At 39.4% G+C, this 26,882-nt stretch overlaps 1 protein-coding gene across 8 annotated transcripts in view; it reads right to left on the bottom strand.

Moving 5' to 3' along the window:
* Positions 1 to 26,882, bottom strand: part of DIAPH2 (diaphanous related formin 2) — a 339,062-nt gene that overhangs the window by 164,088 nt on the left and 148,092 nt on the right. For all 8 annotated transcript variants that reach the window (XR_015948654.1, XM_088664504.1, XM_088664505.1 and 5 more), the window contains 2 exons: positions 19,712 to 19,951; positions 13,858 to 13,987 (listed from right to left, as the gene is read on the bottom strand). Coding sequence is in view for 7 of the 8 variants with exons in the window: in XM_088664504.1 (XP_088520630.1) it covers positions 13,858 to 13,987; positions 19,712 to 19,951 (370 nt within the window). In the remaining variant the exon portion in view is untranslated. The remainder of the gene's footprint in view (positions 1 to 13,857; positions 13,988 to 19,711; positions 19,952 to 26,882) is intronic.

Genomic DNA, 26,882 nt, shown 5'->3' with positions numbered 1-26,882 from the left:
CTTTGTTTCACTGCAGCTTCACAACAGCCAAAGAGTGGAGTTGCAATGACCAGTTCAGTAGAGATAGCCAAGAGAGGCCTACATGGGCTAATAAAGCTGCAGACTATCCTGGCTGCTTAATCTAGACTTGTAATTTTATTGGACTGCTTGGTTAATGCCTAATACTCAGCTCACCCCCAACCATGATGAAAAGCAACTGAAAGAATAGATGTAACTAAACCAAAGCACCTATAAAATCTATACTACTTGGTTGTACCACTGCAAACACTGTAATAGCAAAAATTTGCATGCAAAAGTTTTTAAGTTTATCCATTCCCCAAATCTAAGTGCAATCATTTACATTTGCTAGCTTTCTTTTATTGGGCTAGGCTTTTGCATTCACCCACATGAGCCAAATGAAAATATTAGGCTTCTACCTCATTAGTGCCTTTCATGCTCTTTTCATACAAGAGAGAGAGAGAGAGAGAGAGCTAAATGTTGACACTCTCTTGAGGTTTACATTCTGTGACAAGATTCAGAGTGAATTTGGTTTTCTTCCAAGGAAGCCTCAAAACACAGCAAGTACCAAATGTATTTCCCCCTCAAATACACCTAATCTGAAGAGGTTTTAAAATATAATTGAATTATAGTAGTTTAGTATTTTCAGTTAAGTATCAGCATGAATCCCTAGAGAAAATCAGAATTCAGAGTTAATATTCTCTGTTTCTATGGGGCTTAATGGTACTTACCTAACAGGCATGAATACTTAGAATATTGACTTTCCAGCACATATACTGTACTCTAAGGCAGGGGTTCTCAAAGTTTCTACCACCTGAGCCCACTTGAGATAGCTGAAAATTACTGAGGCCCACCAAGTGGAAAATGGTGGTACAGAGGCAGAGCCATGCATAAAATTGTGGCAGATGGAGGCCAAGTTAATTTGTTACATTATTTGCCATTGCTGGCTCAGGAGGCATTGTGATGCAGCCTCTCTATTTTAGGCAGTATTTGGTGATCTAGAGCTTCTTATTTTATATTTTCCTCCTCCGACTATTTGAACTGGATCCTGTAATTTCTTGTCTCATTATATCATTCAACGCTCAGCTTATACCATTTGTCACCACCCAAAATCCACATTTCTTTCAACCCTTCTCCCTAGTCCTTTTACTTCCTCTTGTGCTTCTTAGCACTTTCCTTTTTTCACAGTCTGATTTACTGTTATTAATAAATAGTAACAAATATTAACCTTCTCTCTGAATTTCTAATGTTTTTTCAACACATAATCTGGCCCTTTCCTCTCAAAAGAGGAAGATTTCCTTTCCCCCCACTCCCAATCTGAATTTTTTTTGTCTCCCAAGTTACTTTTACTCAGCATGTAAGAGGTTTCTAGTGCTGGCACCATAGCTGCCAAGTTTTCCCTTTTCTCACGAGAAAGCCTATCAGCATAAGGGAAAATCCCTTAAAAAAAGGGATAACTTGGCAGCTATGGCTGGCACTGGTCCATCCCAAAAGGCTATGGCACAGGTAGGAGTGCAGCAGGCAAGTCAAGAGGCACTGCACAGGTTGTGGCTCTTCCTACAATACCACCACTTGGACTAGGGGGCAACGGATATCTCTGTTGCATGAAAAGGTGGGATATAAATTTAATAGAAAAAATAAATTAAACTGCACTGCATGTCGTGCTATACTGAACTGGCAGAGGAAAGAAATTGCTCTTAAAATTCACATCCACCTATATAGCAGTCATCCTGAGGCTAGAGTACACCCAGTTTGGTCAGAGTCTTAATGGTAGTAGAGGCTATGAAATGAATAATCTGTCTAGGTCAAATGTCAGTCTGCACATGTTTGGCCCTTCTTAACAGGATGATAAAATAGTATAGGACAGATTTGCCTTCCATTTAGATTATGTAAATGTTTGTTATCTGAAGTTAAATGGTGTCTTAAAAGATTCCCTGAGAGCTGAGCTTCTGTGGTTTAAGGCAGGGGTCCTTCCCAAACATTCCTGAATCTAGGATCCTCCACTGAGCTATGGCCCTTCCCCAATAATATCTAATCACTAATAAAACATAAGAATAACCAATCTTAGGGGTGTGTGCTGTATGTTGAACAACTGCTGCTGGAAGTTTGCAGTTGAAATATCACCTCCACTTTGTACTCACCAGCACCTGATTTAAGGCACTGAAGGCAGTTCCCCTACACAGGGCGCTGAGCCAAGGGGGTGCAAAATAATAATAAATAAAAAAGGAATTCTTGTGAAAATAAGAAATATTAGGGAGGCACCAAATTCTGTCCTCACTCAGGACACCATATTACCAAAGTTCGCCTCTGTACTCACATTCTTTTTCTCTGTACCATACCTAAGTATCTGCAACCTGGAGACAATAATACTGACTAACATTCCAGGTTACTACAAGGATTATCAAAATAATGTATGTTAGCTGCTGAAACATCCACATAGACATTCTAATTGTTATTAGTTACCACACTAGACATAAACAACTACATCTGCAAATTCCTGCATTTTACATCTTCTTCATCTCTTTGATTCGACCTAAAATATTCAACTATTCTTGATAAATTCATGGTGTAGTTTTCATTTGGTAAAAACAACCACTGGTTGGCTGATTACGTGAAACTGTTATCAAGGATTAGCTGCTTTCTTTTCATGGCAAGTTTTGATCTGATAAAGCTCTATCCACTTGAACTGATCCTGTAAATTGGCAATGCATTGCTCAGAAAATATAAAGATAGAACAAGGTTGAGGTTTTCTCCCATCCAGTTCTAAAGTGATAAAAAGGTTTTCTACTAATCAGATCCAAACTACATGTAGGACTCCTACTAGAACCTCACTGGTGTGACTTTCCTGGATATCATTTGAATGACATCATTGAGTGTTCCATACATTGCAGAATGATGCACAAATGAACACCAAGAACTGTGCCACATAGTTTACATTGCATTAATGTCGCACACCCTACCACAAATTACCTATCTTTAAGAGTACCTGACTTCCAGTCAAATATGATTTTCAGTTCATCTGGAAATAATCTTCTCATTCCTGTCAAACACTTAAAATGAACTTTCCAGAGCATGCCTTAAGCTACTGGATGCCCTAATGGTTATCACAAGCTGTTGCATCCAATTCATTTACATTGGTTGAAAGTACAATACACACCACTAAATTCAAAAGCTGTAGCATTTTAATCCCAAGATGTTAATTAGCAACTACTTTGGACAATGCTGCAAACAATGTCACCTAATTGTCAGTCCCCCATCAAATTAACAGTCTAGTTTCATTGCGTATGAAAACTGAAACATTTTCGTGTTTGTGAGGAGAGAGTCACAGTCATTCAAAACCATACATCAGGATAATTTAAATATTTTTGATAAATATCAATGCAGACCTAGGGTTTCAGTTGATAGCTCTCACATGAAATGAAACACGGAATGTCTTAGAAAAAAATCCAAACTTGTTTGATCTGAACATTTTAAAATTAAATATGACTATCTTTAAATTAATGGAGCTTCTATTGCAGGTATAGCCCAGATGTTGTGGGCTTCCATTAGCTCCAACTAGTAAAACCAACTGTCAAAGGCAATGGAAGTCACTCTGTTCTACTGCTCCTATGTTTGATGTTGCAGGGCAGGGGTGTTGGCAGGGCAGGGGTGTTAGTAAGGTTTGAGATAATAAGTAGTAACCAGATCATCTGACAAATAAAGTGACTTCTTGTAAAATCTTCAAACAAACTGGATTCACACTTATCAAATAATGCAGTGCAATCCTGTGGAGTGGAATGGACAGTTGTAGATTTACCTTGGGCTACTTTCAGAAATCTCATTTTTGTTAGAAAGAAAATATGTTGTAAATGCACAGAAAAAGGATTTCCTATATAAAAATGACTCTTTTTTGTTGTTGCCATCTATCATTTCTTATTTATGCACTTTTCCTGTTTCTAAAGTATAAATCTGTATTTTATAATTTAAATTCAATGAGTACATTAATGCATCACTGATGTGATGAGTGCAATCTACTTTGCATTCAAGTAAAAGCAAACACATTGGATTTCATGATTGTGGATTGTACCCCGAAAGCCTTATATTCACATAGCCCTGAAAAATTCTAAAACTTAAAGTTACAATGGGTACACATTTATTTATCATATTTTTATTGCGACTTCAGTTATAATTTCAGGTAACTCTAAAAGAAAGAATAAACAGTTAAAATGTAAATTAAAAACCAAAATCAATGCAGCATAAGACAGGCAGCAGGAATAAAGATACATCTAAAAAACTTTAGAAAATGAGGTTTGTGCCCAGAGCCCCCCCAAAAAAGTAAGATAGATGGGGATAAATTTCTAACACCATCAATGAAGTACTCCCTCTGGTAGCCACTTGTGTCAAGTGAGATGGTCAGTTACTCCAATCCTAAATTATAAAGGCTTTAAAAGTTTGAGTAAGCAATTCGGCAGTTTGAGTAAGCAATTCGGCTGTTACGTTCTGCACCAATTATACTCTCCAATCTTCAAAGTGAGCCTAATGTATAGTATGTTACTTACACCGGACCGAAGTTTATATGTGTGTGTGTGTGTGTATTAATACAATGTAAGAATTGGATGTAATTTGTATCCCACTGTTCTTACAAGGAGTAAGGTACCCATGAATTCCCTCTTTTTACTTGCTCTGAAATGGCTCTCAAGTTGACTTGAAGTCTCAATATTATCAAATAGTGTCAAGCAACAAGAACAGAAAATGAATTGTGAAAGCTGGTTTTAGCATGTAAAAGGCTTACAGAAAAATTAAGAGGGAAACCAGGTATGTTCATGGAGTTCAGGCAACACGGTAAGATACAAATAGACCTGCAGTCCTAAGAAGTGCTATCCAGATCCAAGCAAGATTAAGCTAATTGAATACAAATAAGGCAGTAGCCAGATTTTGAAATATTGCAGAAGCACTCCCAGCTCCCCAACTACCAAATGATTTTTCAAATGCTACATTTAATACATTGTTCTTTGGCTAATTTTGGGCACTGTATCAAGTCATGATCTGCTCTAACCATAGTTTAGAACCCAAACCATAGCTTGAGTTTCCAAATGCTGATTTGAAAAACTGCTTATCTGTTCCCCTTTTCCCATTGGTCTTTGGAAACGAAAATACAGAAACAAAGCAAGCAAGGCAAGGTGGGTAGGATTTGTGCTTTAGAAGAGAAAGACGGGGGGAGGGGTACATGGCTCTGTGGCTCAGCAACTGGCAAGGCCACATGTGCACATGCTCTATGCCAAATCTGCAGTATCACATCTGCACCACTCAAATTTCAGTTGTGTTAAATTTGAAGTTAAAGGCATAGTTGCTATAATTTAATGAGAAATGTTTTTCTGCTCTCATGATATGATTTATATTGGAGCTGCCATGTTGCCAGGAAATTAAAATGAAACACAGCAAGCATTTATGTGAAATCTATATTGCTCTGTGGTCTTCTGTTTGTACAACAAGCCAAATCATGCAGTGAACTAGAAAAAATGAGCATAAGTTAAATGGAATCCCATTCTAACAGCAAGCTCTGTAATCAATTTTGCAACACAAAACTGAGGGAACGAAACAAAGTCAGGCTTACTCACATATTCATTGTAGGGGGACATTAAGAAAATTTGTCTATTTTTTTAAAAAAAAGAAACTGGCAAACTGGCAAATGTTATCTGGATCTGAACAGTTTAATCAATGTACCGGTAGTTTTATCAAATGTTATGAATTAGCCTTCCTCAAGGCAACTTCTGATTAACCAAAAAAAGTCCCATAGGCTTTGGTATTTTCTAAAATTCATTTCTACCATACAGAGTTTGTATGTTTTTGTGTAATCACTATTTAGTCAAATTTAAGTAGCTCTATATAATTGCCAACACACTGTTATATTCAAGTTTGTAACAGGGCTATTTCATCTGCTCTACTGAAGTGCCAGTTCCACTAGTCTCCTCCCAAACCTGAGTCATTTCTAGTCATCTAATTACTTTAAAAATACTACTTAACATTTAAGAACTGGTGACCAAGTTTGCTTCTCCATATTACTTTTTCCTTTTGTTTCGTGCATTTCAGATTTTAAGCTTAACTGTATGTAAGGTGCTTTGGGAGCCTTTTTAGCTGGAGAACAGGGTTAAAATGTTCTAACTAAACAATATACAAATTATTGAATTGTGTTTTCATCTATAACACTTGTGAAAATTGATTACATTTACATGTGATTTTTCTTCCATCATGAAACACCAGACAATGTACATGTGGTTCATCCAGGCAGTAAACACACTAGGACCTGCCTAGCCTCAGAATGGTGGTAGCCTCAAATTGGAATTTAGATGCAGCTAATGGCTGACAGCTTGTAGACCAGAGATGATGATACTTTATTCCTTTCACTAATCAAACCCTCCTTGACCAATGAAATATCTACTGTAGTCCAGCTACAGAGTTTCACAAAATAACTTTTCCTATTCATCTTGTTCTGGTCTAGAACCTATCCTTCAGGCACCTACTTTATTCTACAAGGGATTTTTCAGAAATTTGTTCATTGCTTTCATGTTTTGATTCTGGACCGCCTAAGCATTTTTCTTTTCTGCATAATTCCCCACCCCTGCAGATCATTCAGTCTAAAAAGATATAATACAGCCAGCCCTCCTCTGTGTGTTCCTCACCCTCATTCCTTTTCTGTAGATAAAGGGAGTTGTCACCTTGGAAGTCAAGTTTTTTTTGGATGCTGTCATTGTCTCATGCATGTAGCTAAGGGTGGGGGTGATGCCTTCCCTAGATCCACAAAAATGTTCTCTTTTGGGGGATATATCTACGCATGATTTCCCAGAAAAGCTCAACAATTTTGGCTGCCCTCGCAGCCTGGCTATGACCATGCATAGTCCCAGATTAAACAGTAAGGGAGTGCCATCCGACTACAAAATTCTCTAAGCACATGCAAATAGATTCTTAAGACAGCTGGAACCACTGGATGTTTTAAGAGGATTAAACCAAATGTTGGTTGAGGTGGGCAGGTAGCTAAAGCTAATAGGCAGGACTGAATAGATAGCCTTAGAAAACAAAACAAAGCTGAACTGGAGAGCAGCCAACCACATGGCCACAAAGAGGTAGAGTGGAGAGATCTAACATTCAGAAAGCTGTAGAAAAGAGGAAATACTAAGAGATGCAATATCCACTATAATTTTAAAAAATTCCTTCAGTAGCACCTTAAAGACCAACTAAGTTTTTATTTTGGTATGAGCTTTCGTGTGCATGCACACTTCTTTTTGCAGTAGAGGTGGGTGAAGAAATCAAACTCTTTGCTGCCAAGATATTCAAATAGCAACACATTAGGGAAAAAAAGGGGGCGAGAAACGTCTTTCCAAACTCAGTTTAAATTATTATATTGGTCATATTCACAAGTTGGCCAAAATGCTGTGGTCATCCCAATTCCACTCTTCTTATTTTTAAGATACCTTATCTCTCACCACTACTCATTGTTCAAGAGCCATCACAAAAACCGAAGCTACTGGTATTATTGCTGTGTAGAAGATTGATTTTGCATTGCAGGGGAGGGGGCAGAGTTTGCAGGAGGATTCATAGCAACAAAATTAAATTAAATTATCATTAAATTATCCTGAACAGAACATCCTTTGAAGGCTTCCAATACACAAATATATTAAAAGTTTGAATTGAACAAATAAGCTGTCCTTGAAGTCTCTTGCTGACATTTCTATACCAAGGAACTCTGAAATGTCCACTCATGTTTCCTCTATCAATGTCATTAAGTGTCATTTACATGACAATGCACCATTGATTACTGTTCCTTTACTGTATATTTCTCATTGAAAGATATTAATTACCTCTCCCCACCTTTTCTCTCCACTGCATTTCAATACAAGATGACTCAACAACTGCGACAGTTAATTGGTTTGCAACAGTTTTAAGCCTTCGAAAAGAAACCATCCTAAGTGTTTTATAATTCAAACCTCTGGCTCAGTGGTAGAAAAGATAAGGGGGGGCATACAATTATCAAATATTTCACACCCTGGTATATAATCAAATTATAAAAAGCCAAACCTTGTCACCATTCTTTTTACCCATTTATAAAATAACATATAAAACTTTTTTAAAAAAAACAAAAACAAAAAAAAACTGAAGCAATGGCCATCACCACCACTTAGCTCCACAACACAGTATGGTGGACTACTATTCACTTTTATTAACAAGACAAAAAGCATATAATTATTATTATTCCCTTCCAGAGGGGTAGGCATGTTATTCTGTTGCAAGAAAAGCAAGCTCTTGCTGCATTTAAAGAAAAATAAATTTATTATTGTATCAGTTTGCATTGAAGAGAGTCCACTTCATCAGATGCACAAAAGGTTATCCTTGGTTGGATATACATAGCCACAACCGGGGACAGGGGTTGTGAAAGTACAGTTGTACTCACCTGAAATGTAGTTTTTCACTCCCATAAAAAGGTCAGCAGGATGGGTTGATGGCTCTACCCACTTGGTCAAAGGCAACTTTCAGGATTTCCCAACTTGCCAAGCTCAAGAAAACCAAGAATCATGGAAAAAGGAAACAACCTACCTCCCAAGAAACTAAAACTAACTTTAACTGAACTTACCCTGTATCTTTGCTGAGTTGGGGTGGAGGGGCAGTGATAAAGCCTTTAAAAAAAGTTGAGAGCAGGAGAAGTAGGGTGCTCAAAATAAAATAGGAATAAAGGCAAAATGAAGCAGAAGAAAATAAAGTGAAAAAAGAATGACTAAGCTATTCATGCTATTAAAGGTCTTAGTGCAAAAGAAGGGAGGAACCTGAAGAAATCAACAGGAGCTAATAGTGACTGTCTGCACGTGACAAAGGCTGCAGCAGAACTGCATGGTGGGAGCTGTACCTCCCTAAACTTTGCTCCCTGACTTTGATCAAGGGGGTGGAGCCATCAACCCAACCTGCTGGCCTGGAACTAGAACCAGGAAAACTACTTTCACAACAAATTATTAGTTTATTTTACAGCATTTGCACACTGCTTCATAATATCTCAAGGTGCTCCACAATAAAGGTTTGTAAGAAATAAAATACAGAGAAATAAAAAGAAACTAAAAGCACTTAAAACCAATTAGATAGATATTCTCAGCAAACAAAAAATAATATCTAAGGATTCCTTAGCTGGTGAATACCATATGAATAATGTAAATATATGAGAGCATGCATCAGGATGTATCGTATGCACATAAATGCATTGTTATCAATTTACAAAGTTCTAAAAAACAACTGTTAGTTAAAATGTGCTGTCTCAAAAGCCATTCTAAGAAAGAAATATATGTGGATGTCAACTATAAATTCATTGTCCTCTCCCATAGGAACAGTTAGTATTTTCATGGGCTATAGATATCCAGTTAAGTCACATCAAATATACCCCACTATGGAGTAAGGTGAAACTACTGCATAATCCGACTATCCTTCATACTCGTGTTTGAGGAGGGATAAACTCTGAAGGGATAGTAACTCAAAGCCACCAAGTCCCAAAAATTACAAACAAAAGGGCAGTAACAAACTAAAACAGGATTAACAACACAAGCAGAATAAAACTAATTACTGGGAGATGACATCTTAACTGTCAACAATGCTACCACAAGCAGTAAAACAAAAAATTAGTGGTACATTCTCATTCTCTAACAGAATTGCTCCCAGTTAAGGTTCCAGTTAGCTATGCCATGCTCTAGATTATTATGGCTGCTAGCAATGCAAAGAGGTCGATTCTATATCCCAACTTCTTTCAGTTTCCAAATTTATCTTTTCCAAATGACACACATCATTTCATTGCTCCTAGTGACCACTGAGCATACTTATTTCTCAGTCAGCTGTTTTCATTTGTATTTCTGCAAATCTGAGTTCCTTTGCAAACACTGATAGCTCAGTCTTGTTTGTCAGAAACCCCATTCGGACTAATTTCTGTCAGTCAAATTCACTACTGAGGTATCCAAAACTTGTGATACTTCAGTCATTTGAAACTGAAATAATTATGTGTCTATTTTTCATTTGAATAAGCTTATAGGCATACAACTAACACCTTTCTTTAATAAGATGCAATATTTTGCTATGACTTAAGAACAGATTAATGATGATTCTGGTCTGTTTATCTATTCTCTCAACCTCCTGACCTTTTCATATTAAAACATGACTTCCATGCTGCTCATACAGGATGGGTTATCTTCAGTGCTATCTGAAACTTTGTTGTCCTTTTATTCAAATTTCCCATACAATTTTTATACCCTTCTAAAAAAATATTTTAAATCCATAATAGATCAGTTGGTTAGAGTGTAATGCAGATAATATCAAGGTTGCAGGTTCAATCCCCGTATGGGACAACTGCATATTCAAGCATTGGAGGGGGTTGGACTAGATCAGGCATGGGCAACCTTGGCTCTCCAGATGCTTTGGAACTACAACTCCCAAGATCCCTGACCACTGGCCCCGTTAGCTAGGGATCATGGGAGTTGTAGTTCCAAAACATCTGGAGAGCCAAGGTTGCCTATGCCTGGACTAGATGGTCCTCAGGGTCCCTTCCAACTCTAGAATTCTATGATTCTATGAAGTTAAAAAGTATTTTCCCATATACATAATTAATTTTGCATAAAATGAATGAGATCACATTCAGAGGCTTTCCTCCAGGTGTTTCCTTCATGTGCAGTACAGCGATGGCTGTGGAAAGAATTGTATGAATGCCTCTTACCTATTAGTGCATAGAGGACTTTAAAGCCCTGAGTTTAGTCAAAGTATGGAATAATTTATGCTGCTTATCAGTTAACACTGTTTACAGAAAACTTAACTAGCTTTTATCTTATAGAACAGAACAAATTTAACTGAAGCAAAGCCGACTTCAGAATTATACAAAAAATTAGGATTAATAGGAACTTCAGATCCATTAATAAATCTTTCCCCCTCCTACTGATGCAATGGTTTTAATTAAACTTCACCAACTCTTTTAGTTCAATCCCTTGAGCTGACCTCTCACACACTAGAGGTTTTAAATCAAACTGCAAAAAAATCCTCAAAGCTGCAACTTAAAGTGTTAGCCACAGGAGAAAACCAATAAAGGATTTATCAAACATGTCTAGTAACCAGTAAGGCTTTGTAAAAGAGATTTTTTTATAAGTTTATTTTAAAAATAAAAAGAAACTCTACGACTACTATGTAGACTAATCAGTTAGCTGGGATCTATCGAAAGCATATTTAGTATTTATTTAAGCACCTAGCTCTTTACTTGCTTTTGAATTCTCTCTCTCTCTCTCTCTCATGCATGCACGCGCGCAAACACACACTTTGTGAATTATCACTGACATAATTTTTGTCTGAAACTTGGTAAAAGTAACATTCTTGATTCTGGAATATGCAGTCAGGAGTGAATTTGCTCTTATACAAATCACCATGATCTGGAACTAAACAACTGTTAGTGAAGGGAAATTAACCAGGAGCACTGATCTGCATACTGGGACCCTGCTTTGCCTCTGAGAGGAGCTTGCAGCTACTTAGCCTCTCTCTCCCCCACCCCCACCCCCACCCAATCATTCTGAACAAACCAAGATTTGACTTAGAATATTGTTCAAACCTGCGTCTGTTGTTAAGCTCTCTCCTTGCTAACCACTCAATCATGCACTTGTCCTAATCACAATGGAGTTCTCAGACACAAGCAGCAGCTCACATTTAGGGTCTCTTCTTCAGATATCAAAGATGATGAGGGCCCAGGCATGCAATAATGTAATAATAAAACACTATGGGGCAGGTGCAGTGGCATGACCCTGCTCCTCAGACATTGTGTGCTACCATAATTACCAAACAATTAGATTAGATGGGGGCTACTATACATTACCTTCACAGGTTGACAAACCCTTCACTTTCCATGTAGAAACCACCTCCTAGACCAGGGGTCAGCAAACTTTTCAGCAGAGGGCCTCAGACCTTGTGGGGGGCCGGACTATATTGGGGGGGGGAATGAACGAATTCCTATGCCCCACAAATAACCCAGAGATGCATTTTAAATAAAAGAACACATTCTACTCATGTAAAATCATGCTGATTCCCGGACCGTCTGCGGGCCGGATTTAGAAGGCGATTGGGCCGCCTCTGGCCCCCGGGCCTTAGTTTGGGGACCCCCTGTCCTAGACTGTTGGACTCACTATTGGTATCATCTGCTCAATTCATGTGCAGAGTGAAGTCCCTAAGTCACTGAGGGTTTGAGACCCATCAACTACTCTCACTTGCTTTAGCTGGCGAGTCAAAGCCATTTCCAGGGGAGTGGCCACTGCCACAAGTGGCAAGAGCTGAGTGCAGGATGGGGACCAAAGCTGGACAAACTACCCCAGAGGTACCACCCCTCCCCTAACACCCCATATAGTCCATCAAGGAGAAGAAAAACTCTGACCCTAAACCTCTGTGAACTTGCGGGATATCTTCAGGAGAAGAAAAGTTGTTGGCATCCGTCTGACCCTAAACCTCTGCGGTCTTGCGGGATATCTTCAGGAGAAGAAAAAGCCAAGGGGTAAACCCTACACAAATGCAGAGTAGAGTCCCAAATATGGTTGGATGGCACCTTCTATGTCTCCTTCCAGCAACTCCTTCAGCCAAGCTGGTGCCAAACATATTGCTCTCCTATCCTTTGGACATGGGAGGCAGTAGTTACGAGTTATCAATCTCTGCTGCCACAACACCTGCTGTGATTCTCCAGCAGTTTGATTTCGCCCCCGAAGGCACACTGCAATGTCTCCCGAGACAGACGGATGCCAACAACTATTCATTGATACATACGGTCCAAATACTTATGAAAATAGCAACTGGGTATCAACATCTTTACTCTGCTTTTTATCTAAATATTTGCAGAGCTATTTTCAAAAATGCTGTGCATATGTGCAGATATTTGAAAACTTCCATAAATAAATAAGTAAATATGCCCAAGCAGTAGAAGATCTTTATCATTATTTACTATATCGCTCCTTGTATTCTGAACCAAAGGCAGAGTATATTCTGAATTTTAAAGTATGGTATTTGATGGTGCCGATCAAACAAAAATTACATATTTGTTGTCTGATTCTGACAAATTCATGACAGAAAGAGTTACAAGTTTTGCAGCAGCAGTCCAAAAGCCGTGGATAAATTTTATTGAGGCTAATATGGTAATTTGCAATGATTTAATTGAATTCTTTAATTTAAACATTTTTCTCAATGCTTTTAAATGTATTTGCATATTCAGTGCATTTGCCTACACACACACACACACACACACACACACACACACACACACACACACACAGATATATGTATATGTATATGTTTTATTACTTTTTAAACTTTACTATATAGTATGCTTGTAGTATTTTGGTATATTTTAGTGTGTGTGTGTGTGTGTGTGTGTGTGTGTGTAAACAACACTGTTCTTCAATATTGTATCAGTGTATTATTATTATTGTTGTTGTTGTTATTGTTATTGTTATTACAATAAACAGTGTGTGTTGTGGAAAAGATGTTTTACAAAATTATGTTGCTGCAATTAATACTGATTTGTTTTACAACAGATAAGGAAAGGCATCATTGTGAGCATTATAATTGCACATATGGATAATAAAACAAGGTAGTTAGCAAGCTAAACATTATAATGATACCAATGTTACAAGATGCTATGCTGTATTATTACTGTTAGTGGTTCATAGAAAAACATCCCCCCCCTCCTTAGGTCAATAAACATCTAGAAGGGAAAACATGTATCTGTGAGGATTATTAATGTTTACAGGTTACATAATCCTACAATCTAAAATGAAATGTTCCAAGCACTTTCCACACCTAAGTAGATACAAATTACTCTTAGTGCCTTATCTCGCCATATACCTTTGCTTGCGCTCTCCACATGTTCAAGTTCATCTGGGAATTTTAAGATGTCCCGATAATTCTCTTCACAAATTTCAGACAGAAAATGTAATAGTGTTGTTTTTTGATCAGAGGATTTAGTATCTCTAATCTGGAAAAAGAAATAAAGAAAAAAGGAGGGAAATGCATTATTTCTTAGTAATACATTTTCCTGTTCTTTTTAAAGATACATTTTCATCATTTTACCCACAGTCCTGCATCTTCTTCCAGCTCTAAATCACACCATTTTCAAGGTAACACTAAACACATAATGTGGTCTTACAAGAGTTTTATCCTTAGGTTAGGTTACACAGGCTGGAAAAATAGCAAGCAAACATAGAAAGACACACACAGAGAGAAGTAGTTTACACAATAGAATGTTTGAATTTCACTGATATTTGCACTGAACATAATTTAGGTCCTGAAGAAAAAAAATAACATTCCTGACCTCCTAATCACAGTCTAAACTGATCTTAACACTAACTGCAGTTAGCTTCAAACTACAGTGTTCAACATTATATATATATATATATATATATATATATATATATATATATATATATATATTTCAATGCTCTAGATAGAGAACCATGATTACCATTAGCATCAGTCAGATGCTACACTATGGTTAGATCTGATTAGCGAAAGGCAGGATTTTGCACACAAAATGGAAGAATAGACCATATGAGCTCATGACACACTTCTGATTCTCCTAACCGAATGAAGGTGGTTACTGTACTAAACTATAGGTTCCATTATTAGACAGATATTTTAGATGTTTTGCAACCATATGTAAACTTGATAGTCTGCCCCCAAGCTGTGTGAGTGCACACACTAATACATGTCTCAAAGTGAAAAATAGCACCTAGTCACTTCAAAACTACCAACAAGATGTAGGAAGCCCCTGACTGCTAATGCAGTTTTGCTTTCACTCAAATATTGCTTCTTTCTGTATCATATTTGTATAAATATTAACTGTTCAGTGAATCAACAATCATGAACGCTTCAGTGCATATATCAAAACTACTGCTCCTGCTTGCCAGCCTCGATACAGTACATGAATTCTAATGGCAGTCTCCTTTATTTAAGCAAAATTAAGTTCTGTACTCGCTGCCAAGGGTTGTTTACAAATCACCGCTTTCTTCAATAACACCACATGCTGCAATATAACATCCGGAAAGATAATGCATTTTTAAGGATTTGCAATCAACATAAAGACATTAGTTTCGTAGCTAGCACTAGGCAGGTTTAATACATGTTTTCCTGGATGTATTTCTACATCTGCCACTAAACAATGCCCTTCCCCACTGCTCCATAACTAGAACAGTCTAAGGACAAATTTGCAGAAACAACTAGCATTGTGGTGGCTGATTTCAAAGCAATGTATTTGGCAAAGTGTTCATATAGCATCCATTAATCTGAAACTTGGGTTTTCACTGCAAACCTCTTCCTAAAGTGCTATCTGTTGGTTCACTGCAAACCTCTTCCTAAAGTGCTATCTGTTGGTTCTGTAACATGGAATACATGGGAAACAAGTGGGGCACAGGAGCAAGGAGAGAAGAAAAATGTTGAAAGAGAACTTTTATTCAATGAATTAAACAGTAATAGATTATTTATTTTTAAACAAACTGCACTGAAGGCCGTTTTAAAAACATCAGCCTGAGCTTGGATCATAATTAGAATAATTTGAAGACATGAGTTTCTATAACAATGGCAAATAGACTTTCACTTAAGCACTGCTGCAGATCACCACTGTAATGAGCTAGCAAGCAATAATAAACAGCAACTCTCTGCCTACCATCAAGCCTACTGTGTCTGGAACAACATCTTCATTCCAGTTATTTGCTTTTTCTGTTAAGTATTCATAGGCACATCAGCAACCTATAGTTGATTTATACCCTACAGAGGATTCTTACAACTGTATATTAGTGGTACAATTATAGTTTCATTTGACATTTTGACTCAGTTGCTTAAAAAAAATAAAATCTTAATGATTATGAACTGTTACTTTTTAATTGGCCTCATTGCAAAATGCATTTTCATTTCCAGGCCCAATCTAAAAATGCTACTGGTGACATTTAATCCTAAATAGTTTGCAACCAACTATTTGAAGGACTCCTTGCACCTGAACAAACTTTTCTCATCTTTAAATTGGGATGGCCAGATGTCCTTCTTTACAGATAACACTCCACTACAGTGGAACCTTGGGTTACAGTGGGGATCCATTCTGGAGGCCCCACCACAACACGAAAATGAGGCAACCCAAACTGTTGCGTCTGCGCACACGCGTGGAATGATTTAGCGCTTCTGCACATACCCGGAAGTAACCCGTTCCGGTACTTCCGGGTTTGCGCCGGTCGCAAGTCAAGGGTGACATAAGCCGGAGGCAACATAACCCAAGGCTCCACTGTATTTGAAAGTGCAAATCTCTCCAGTGCAAATCCAGTTTGAAGAGAATGAATTTCTCTTTCATTCCCATTGTGGTAAGATGTTAAGAAGAGGGAGCAAGGGCATGAGACTAAGAGATGCACACATTACTTGGTCGGTCTTCCCCATTATGGTAAGATGTTTTGCATTACTTTTAAAATTAAAGTAATTATTTCTAGATTTGCATATACACATATAAATTAGCATGTGAAATTTTGCTCTAATTTTCTCTCCAATCCTGCTTGGTAATCAAAAAACCCCAGTGCTATTTTATATAGACAGCATGACTCTTATATAAGTATCCCAAGCAGGATGTTATCCCAGTGGTGGTGTTCTCCGAAAGATAGGATTGTTGTATCCTACAGCCATGTTCTTTCAATTATGTACTTAAGATTTTGTTTTAATGATAATACTCTATGGCACACCCATTTTGAGACACTTAACATTTCATTTACTTATTCATACTAAGCTATCATACTACGGGTTTGTTAGAACCGATGTCAAACCTTTTATTGCTAAAACTCTATCTTGCTATATGGTGTAGCAATTTGAGACAGCTACTGTAGAGATGTAATTGTTCATTACTTGGATTCCCACCTAGCACTTCTAATGGATTACTTAGAACTCTTGGTCCACCAACTCTGAAATAACGCATTCATAAATCCATGATCCTATACTGAAATGTGTGTGTGTGTGTGTGTGTGTGTGTGTGTGTGTGTGTGTTTGTTTTACTGCTTATGTCAGACTAGCATTTTGCAAAACTATTTTTTAGACCTACAGAACTGAGAAGGCCAGTTGTAACTGTTTGATGTTAAGTTATTCAATTTCCCCTGTAATGTTATTTTTGACTACAAGATCTGTGAAGCAATTTTTGCTGAAGCAGCCAAAGTGGACTTTGAATATATGAAGAATTGTGTAAGTTTTCAGTTTGGTATATTAAAAATTAAATCTGATCATAAAAGGGTTACTTATCTGTGGGGATTAACTTTCTCCCATTAGATATGTTTACTCAGTTTAGATTTTAAATTGTGCCAACAGAATATCAGAACAGAAAAAATTTAAACAGGCCAACAAATGTCCATTTTTGTGCATATAGAGCAGGCCAGATTGAACACCCTAAGCCTGTATCCTACAGGACAATAAAACTGAACTAAGGATAGATTCCTCTATTTACTTCACAATTTTATAGGTCAGTCATATGATTTCGAAATTAAATAGCTGCTGGTCAAAACAGACAAGCTTATTAACTATTGGGTAGGCTTATATGCCCTGTAACAGATATATACAATCTTGTTGACAATATCTATTTTTACATACATAATTTTTAACACACACACACACACACACACACACACACACACACACACACACAATGTAAAATTTGGGACCAGGATAGTTGCAACTAATTCCCCATGCTTCAAATTTAGCAGTGCACATGGGGATGGGGGAGGGAGACCTTAAAACCAGGTTAATCCATGCTTGATTCATCTATATGTCTCAGTATACAAAAAGATTTAAACAGTAACCATTTTCATAACATGCATTTCCAAATGATGTTGTAATCTTTTACATTCACCCAAATAATTTTTACTGTGGTTTAAAATAATAATTTAAAGGAAAAAATCCAAAATATGTGAAGTGATTACATAGTGTTTTCTATCTATTCCACAATGTAAATAAACAAGACTTTGTGTGGGGCTTCTAAGAAATATTGTATCCAAACACCCCACTTGAATCCACAGTTGAGCAGACTTCTTTATAAAATATATTTCAACGGGATATTTCAAAACATATTTTAATCAGATTTAAGAAAAACGTCTACAACTTTCCAATCAGTATCCTATATAATAAAGTGCAAGTGTCTCTGCGTCCAGTTGTCCCGTGTGTCCCTGGGTTACTGCGCATGTGCCCCAGGGACACAGGGATTGGACAGAGAGACAGGACGCACACACACATGCGCTCTCTCCCCCCCACCTCTGCCTACCGTTTACGCCGCTTTGTCGGGGCGCTCCGCTGAGCCCAGCTGGGCAGCGGGCGCCCAGGAAAAGGCCGGGATTCGGCCTCTTTCTGTGGCGGTGGCGCGTGGGGGCGGCAGCTGGCCCCTCCCACAGCCGCCGCTTCGTTGGGGCGCTCCGCTGAGCACGGCTGGGCAGCGGGCGCCCAGAAGAAGGCCGCAATTCGGCCTCTTTCTGTGGCGGCGGCACGTGGGGGGGCGGCTGACCCCTCCCACGGCCGCTGCTTCGTCGGGGCGCTCCGCTGAGCCCAGCTGGGTAGCGGGCGCCCAGGAAAAGGCCGGGATTCGGCCTCTTTCTGTGGCGGTGGCGCGTGGGGGCGGCAGCTGGCCCCTCCCACAGCCGCCGCTTCGTTGGGGCGCTCCGCTGAGCACGGCTGGGCAGCGGGCGCCCAGAAGAAGGCCGCAATTCGGCCTCTTTCTGTGGCGGCGGCACGTGGGGGGGCGGCTGACCCCTCCCACGGCCGCTGCTTCGTCGGGGCGCTCCGCTGAGCCCAGCTGGGCAGCGGGCGCCCAGGAGAAGGCCGTGATTCAGCCTCTTTCTGTGGCGGCGGCAGCAAAACAGGCCGAATCGCAGCCTTCTCCTGGGCGCCCACTGCCCAGCTGGGCTCAGCGGATCGCCCTTGAGGAAGCTGCAGTCGAGGGAGGGCCAGCCGGCCCCCCCCTTCCGCCATCGCCGAAACAAGCTTCTCCCGGGCGCCCGCTGCCCAACTGGGCTCAGCGGAGCGCCCACTGCTAAAGGGAGGGAAGGCCGTGGCCCCGCCACTCCTCTAGTGCCCGTTTACTGAACGGGCTGAATGACACTAGTTAGACATATTACTGTATTTTTCTGTGTATAACACGCCCCCTATAACACTCCCCCGTGTATAAGACACCCCCTATTTTTTGGACTTAAAATTAAGAAAATATATTATACACTATCCGTGTATAAGACAATCTCTTATTTTAAACTTCAAAAATTTAGGAAAAAATATAGTCTTATACACAGAAAAATACAGTATTTTATTATTAACTTCATTGATGCCACACAGGAATATGGTGTTTCCATCCCAAATCTACTCTACCAGATACTTTTCAGTGAAATTCAGGATTCTTTCCTTGGGTTGAACGTTCACATATTAGCCTAGCAGGAACATTTATTGATCTATAAGAGTAAGCAATGTTAACAAACAGATCTTCCATCTCACTACTTGCATAAGAAGGTCACCTGTGCAAGAGGGGCAAGTGCCAGGTAACAACTTGTTAACTGCTCTTAAAGTATTATTTCCAAGTTAACATCTGCCAAGAAATGAGACTGTATAGGTAAATATTAAGGAACCAGAGGCAACATTATAGCAAAATTTAAAGTTATTCATCACTACCACCAAGTTATGTATTTTTTGTGTAGCTTAGGCTTACCTTGCAAAGAAAGCTAATATTAAAGCCGAGTGACTGAGCATTTCTTGAGCCTGAATTCATGTAGTTTCCTATCAGTAGCACAAGTTCCAACAGTCTGCTAAAATTTTCACTCTTCTTCAGTTCCTCACAGGCGATTGTTACTGCCATGATGCCAGGCTTGATATTGTTTATGTGCTCTTCAAATGTAAGTTTGAAAAGGATGTCATCAAGGCGAGGCCGTAACATTTTCACTGAGCTCATCTGCAAGATAAGAAACAACTTGTGGAGTATGTGCAAAAGCACTCTTCATGGAATACATCAGAACAATATGATCGCTTTTAAAATATTATTTTCCATAATGTATATATGCCACTTGCAGAGACATATTTGCTGTACTTCCCATAGTAGTAGTAGAAGCCCATGTTTCTTTATTCCTGTGACACAATTCCTGAACATTTTTACCATTTAGGTTTTAAAAAAAGGGTAAAGGACCCCTGGACATTTACACCCAGTCAAGGTCAACAATGGGGTTGTGGCGCCCATCTTGTTTTCAGGCCAAGGGAGCCGGCGTCCACAAACAGGTTTCCAGGTTATGTGGTCAGCTTGACTAAACCACTTCTGGCACAACGGAACACTGTGACCGAAACTAGAACACATGACAACACCATTTACCTTCCCACCGCAGCAGTACCTATTTATCTACTTGCACTGGCATGGTTTCAAACTGCTAGATTGGTGTGAGCTGGGACAGAGCAACAAGAACTAACTCCACTGCACTGATTCAAACAGCCGATCTTCTGAATGGCAACCCCAAGAGGCTCAGTGGTTTAGACCACAGTGCCACCTGCATCCCAGTAAGTACCGTAGTATGATTCAAGGATTTTACCATGCATAAACAAAACTTTACTAATTCTGAGGACCCTTTTTCCTCCCTTCAGAAAACATCTCTTTTCTCCTCGTGCCATCTTATTCTACCTTCTTCATTCATCTCTATAATACGCGGCAGTGGGCTTTTAAACAGCATTATTCCATTAATCTCTGCCTATCCTTCACCATTTCCCCTTTCTTTGTGTCCTTTTCTCATGCTGTTGTCTTTTAGACTGAAAGCCTAGGGACTGGATCTCTTTTAATATAATATCAGCACAATGCCTAGTTGTTGACATGTTTTAGTATCCTTGTCACTGATATTCACAATGTAATACCTGTTGATTCTTCCCACCCACTTCCATCAACCCCTTTCTTTTGTTCTTGCAAGGAGATAAAAGGGAACATCCTCATATAGCTCCATTTCCTTTTTCCTAGTATTCACACACTGTGTGATTCTTGCTCTCTTATTCCTGTTACTGCTATTCAAAGGAAATTATTGATAGGGAAAAGAAGGGAGAAAACTTTGTCAGGCAACTTAGAATCCAAGCTTCAGCCTTCAGAGGGCTGAATAAGACCAAGGGTGACACACACATTTCCAAATCCTACTTCAATAATTACGGTATTTCATTTCTCAGCATAGATGCCCTGGTTAGAAACACTGAGAGCAGAAGACACACTGTCTCACTTTGTACAGGATGCTAAACCAAACCATAGGTAAAGGTAAAGGGGCCCCTGACCATCAGGTCCAGTCGTGTCCGACTCTGGGGTTGTGGCGCTCATCTCGCTCTATAGGCCGAGGGAGCCAGCGTTTGTCCGCAGACAGCTTCCGGGTCATGTGGCCAGCATGACTAAGCTGCTTCTGGCAAACCAGAGCAGTGCACGGAAACGCTGTTTACCTTCCCGCCTGAGCGGTCCCTATGTATTTACTTGCACTCTGATGTGCTTTCGAACTGCTAGGTGGGCAGGAGCTGGGAACGAGCAACGGGAGCTCACCCCATTGCAGGGATTCGAACCGCCGCATAGCTTAGCACAATTGTGTAGGCACCTGGAGAAATCATAGCCACTTTGCTCCTCCTCCAGTCCTGCTGGCATGGGTTGGCTTAGCAAGTTGTCAGAATCTAAACTCATGGCTTATCTTCTCCAGATAGCTGCAAGATGTAAACCCATTTTTTTTATAAAAAACAACAACAACAACAACCAGTTATAGCTCAACTGGAGCAGAACAAACCACAAGCCATGTTTACACAATAACCAGGGCTCAGCTCACAACAGCACAGCAGCAGGAAGACTGGAAGAGGAGCAAAGTGGCCATAATCTAGGACAGGGGTCAGCAAACTTTTTCAGCAGGGGACCGGTCCATTGTCCCTCAGATCTTGTGGGGGGGCGGACTATGGGGGGGGGCTTGGGAACGAATTCATATGCCCCACAAATAACCCAGAGATGCTTTTTAAATAAAAGGACACATTCTACTCATGTAAAAACACCAAGCAGGCCCCACAAATAACCCAGAGATGTATTTTAAATAAAAGGACACATTCTACTCGTAAAAACACGCTGATTCCTGGACCGTCTGCGCCGGATTTAGAAGGTGATTAGGCCAATCCAGTCCCCGGGCCTTAGTTTGCCAACCCATGATCTAGAAGCCTACACATCCTCGAAAAACCATAATTTGGCTTAACATTGCGTGCAAACTGGGGCATTCTGTGTTTAATGAAATAGTAACAAAAAATTAGCAAGAAAAAGGTAATAGATGTAATATAGATGTGTATACCACTTTGTAATTTATGAGGGCCATATACTAATTATTGCACATTTAATCATAATTTGAGATGTTTCCCAAATATATGCCATTTGGAATTATTGTTAGTTATTTAACACAGAACCAAAACAAACCTCCTATGATCAGGTTTATGGAAGGAAAAAATATTTAGTTAATACTAGCTTAACCAAAACTGTTTTTTTCCCTTTGACAATAGGAGGAGAAATATTCGAAACTCCATTATATTTTTAAGCCATGTGCACAGCCAGTCATGAATCTTTAGAAACATAATAGTTATTGGGTGTACACAAATAATGCCACAGGCAGATAAAATTATTAAAAGCTTCTAGTCTCACAACAGCATTCAGCCAGACTAAGCCATATAAGCACCTAAAAGTATTTGATTGAAACCAGTGACAGTTGTCAGATGTGATACTGTATTTTACTGCATTTCTGATGCCTTACTCTTTTTTTAATTATTCATTGCATAAGTGCTCTAGGTCACTGACCACAATTGTGCATTATGCAAGGGTTTATTTGTATTATGAGGTCATTGTTCATCAAAATGCTACCAAGGGAATTTCATTATTTTGAGTTGATCCTACACTTTATTAAAAGGGGGAGGAAGAGGCATTGACAGATTTTTATAACTGTTACAAGTGCGTTATTTCCCTATGGACCATCTGATTTATGCTTTTGCTACTTACAAGATTTCTAAACAAGTGTTCTAGTCCTGTCACTGAAAATAATCAGACCTCCCTTTGAACAGATGGGGGATTCAGTCAACCATATCCCCCTCTCCCAAAAGGTTTAGTTTCTGAGCCAACACAAAGTGAGAATCAAGTGGAATTTTATGGTCTAGACCAGGGGTAGCCAGAAAGCAAATTGAGATTTTCTACTGGGTCTCTGGGTCCTTTTCAAAAGATCAAAAGGGATATTTGACATCTAATTGTTTAATGATAACCATTTCCCCCTAAAAAATAGGATGCTAAAATGAAGAAAGCAGGGGGATAAGGGTAGAACCTGCAATCCCCACCCTTTTGAATGGATTGTGAGCTCATGATGGTGGTCTTGTTTGCTCATCAACATAAGTCAGAGTACAGTGTTACCTCGCAAGACGAAATTAATTCGTTCTACAAGTTGTTTTGTGTTGCGATAATTTCGTCTTGTGAAGTGTGGTTTCTCATAGGAATGCATTGAAATTTAATTAATGTGTTCCTATGGGGGGAGGGGAAGAAATGCAAAAAAGAGAGGCGCCGACTCACCCGCCACGGCCAGAAGTCTTCAAGGCTTGGGGGGGGAGCAGGAGGAGGGCCAGGGGTCTGGAAGGAGTCCGGAAGCCATTTACAGAGATGGGAGAAAGCAAGGTCGGAGCCGCGGGGTCTCCTCCCGCCGCAGCCTCCGCTCCTTCAGGTGCTGCGGAGTCCCAAAGGAAAGCGGCAGCGGCTTCCCTTCCCCTCGCGAGGCTTCTTTGCAGTCAGGTGCTGCCGCTGTTCCCTCCAAGGGCCGCCTGGTGGGCCCTGCTGCGGCTCCTGCCGGAGCCGCAGAAGCCACTGAGGAGGGCAAGACCGGAGCCGCAGAGGCCGCCATGAGAGCCACGCTGCCGCAGGAGGCAGAAGCGGCAGCCGTGGACATCATCAGCGGAGTCCCAAAGGAAAGCGGCGGCGGCTTCCCTTCCCCTCGCGAGGCTTCTTTGCGAAGCACAGCCATAGACGGCTTCGTTTTGCGAGTCGTAAAAAAAAAATCGCAAAAACGCTTTCGTTTTGCAATTTTTTTCGTTGCGTGAGGCGTTCGTCTTGCGGGGTACCGCTGTACTGCTTACCACAGCTGCACATATGTATTGATTCCCCTTCAGGCTTCTAAAGGCAGCCAATCTTGGCTATATGTTGTGGTTTGGTTGACAATCTGAGCCAAATATTGATTTAGCTACCATGCTGACCTAAAAGACCCAGGGAGGGTGCAAAACTGCAACAATCTCTTCAGCAGCTAGCACTTCTATGCTAAGCAGTGGCTTGCCTTGGTGTGGAATGGGAATTCAATCACTAAAAGCAAGTTTCTGATCTCAGAAGTGTCTTGTTCCTTAATAACATATGAAGAGCCTGCTGGATCGGGCTGGATCAACCAGATGCCTATGAGAAGCCCCAAAGCAGGACAGGAATTCTAACTATGTGGCCACCCCTTCCTAAATCACTATTTTCCAATCTGGCCAAGGAGGTAGAGTGGTGGGGGGTAAGCAGGTCCTGGAAGTGTGGTATGTCCTCATGGTGTATAAAGGGATTCAAGATATATGTATAATACAGCCAGGCTGAGAAAATGTAACTTGTCTAACTTATCTAAGACTTGTCCTGGTCTAACAGGGATTCTGTATTATTTCAAAAACTCACTTCCAGCATTTTAGAAACAAGTTCCACTCAATTCACTCAATTTAGTTCCACTCAATTCACCATCACTTGCTCTTTTTCTACAGTACCAATAAGAAAACAGAAAAAGAGGCTGCATTAAGAACTACGGTAGATAATACAGGAGGCATAGTTACATTGATAGTTATGGTTTGAAAGAGTTTATATGTATGTGATGGTTAAACTGGACACTGGTTTTTGTTTTTGTTTTTGTAAGCTTCCCTGATGAAGAGCAGCAAATTGTCTACTAAATAATTAATAAATCAGGGTCTCGACTACTTAACTACTACACTTCATTATTAGTTTCACTATTCCTTTCTCTCTCTCTCTCTCCCTCTCTCTCTCTCTCTCTCTGCACCAGTAAGAAACAAAACAGAAATCTTAGGATTTCATTGAAGAGATTTGCGGCGTAGCACTTATTAGAAGTGTTTCTCAAATTTTGCTTCCTTTTCTTAGCATGGATAGGCGTAGTGTTAGCATTTTAATTTTATTCACTGCTTTGTGGGGAAAGATTATTTGGTTTTGAAGAGCCCATTTAAGCAAATTAAGCTTCTACTTTAATATTAAAAGCAGGCACCAATAGTGCTGGCATACTAACCAAGCTATATAAATAAGAATAGTAATAATAATGATAACTTATCATAAAAGGTGTTTGGAAATTTGATTAGAGGAGCTGACAGGAAAGCAATATAATCAAATGAAGTATTATTATCATCTTTTTATTATTTTTATTTCATAAAATAGGTTTTACAAAAAGGTTTTATAAAAAATAGTGTTTTTTTGAAAAAGAATAGGTTTTACAAAAAGATTAAAGTACAGGTAACTTGCAACTTACACGCATTTACCTGCATTTCAACTTTATGTGGCTGGTTGAAATTGCATAAATTAAATGCATGGAAGGCAAACAGCTTAAAAGCTCATTTTGTACAAGCTTTACTTGGCACCGACCCACCTTTGAAACTTTCACATTTGATTATTGTGCTTTGGGATGCTCTCACAAGATCGTGCAGGCACTCAGTCGGCCTTGTAGATCTCACAAGGGCCTCCCAGAGCACAGTAAGCAAGATGGAGAGCTTACAAACTCTCTGTCTCACTTAGAGGGGCTCAAGCCCCATCTGATGTGCCACTTCTGGAAGATAAGATTGGTCATGCGGTGGTTTTGAGTATATGCTTTTTGCATATGCACCCCATACCCAGAAAGTTAGTTCTTCTTAAGATGTGTGTTACCTGTATGTCACTAACTTATACAGTTCACAGTGAATCGTTAGCAACAACATTGCTTCAAGAATAACAGGTGAATTTTTAATCACAGAGGCATAGAATAACACACTGTGGCAGCAAAGACTGGAAACTCCTCTTTGCAATCTGTCATTAAATTTCATCTCACTCATTTTAGATGTGAAACTTTATTTGATATAACTCCAAAAAACTGTAGTTCATTAGAATATATAATTCATCTTAATGCTTCATCTAAATGAAAATGTGATGCTCCAATTTTCATGCACAAATAAGAATATTAAGCTAATTAGTCTGTTATAATAAGTAACCTAATTACAAAGTGTGACTTTTCTAAATGAATTTTAAACATCTAATTCTGACCTTTATTAGGTTTGATGGGTATATTGATTATCCAATTAAAACCTTATATTAATAATTAACTTACCTAATTTGTATATGCAAATAGGTATACACATTCTGAAAAAAACCCTTCAAATAGAAGGCAGCCTTTCAATCATCCTCTTCTTACTTAACCTGTTCTTAATAGCAGTATCCAGATTATTACAGCAAGAGGCCTTTTAGCCAAGCTATTATCTATAGTTGCCACCTGAACAGGAGAAATCTCCATACACTGTCAAGTTAAACAGATTTTTTTATTAGAACCTAATGCTTCAATGTCAGGTGTATGTGCACAGAATTGATTTTTCCCTCTTACAGAGAGGAAAAGAGAACATCCATGTACGTACAGTTATACATTGGGCAAATGATGATGATGATGATGATGATGATGATGGTGATGATGATGATGATTTATTTATACCCCACTCATCTGGCTGGGTTTCCCCAGCCACTCTGGGCAGCTTCCAACCGAATATTAAAATACAATAATCTATTAAACATTAAAAGCTTCCCTAAACAGGGCTGCCTTCAGATGTCTTCTGAAAGTCAG

Source organism: Zootoca vivipara, chromosome Z2 (assembly GCF_965207765.1).
Source record: "Zootoca vivipara chromosome Z2, rZooViv2.hap1.1, whole genome shotgun sequence".
NCBI lineage: Eukaryota > Metazoa > Chordata > Lepidosauria > Squamata > Lacertidae > Zootoca > Zootoca vivipara.
Note: the sequence above shows the minus strand (reverse complement) of the source record. Positions and strands in the feature narration are given on the sequence as shown.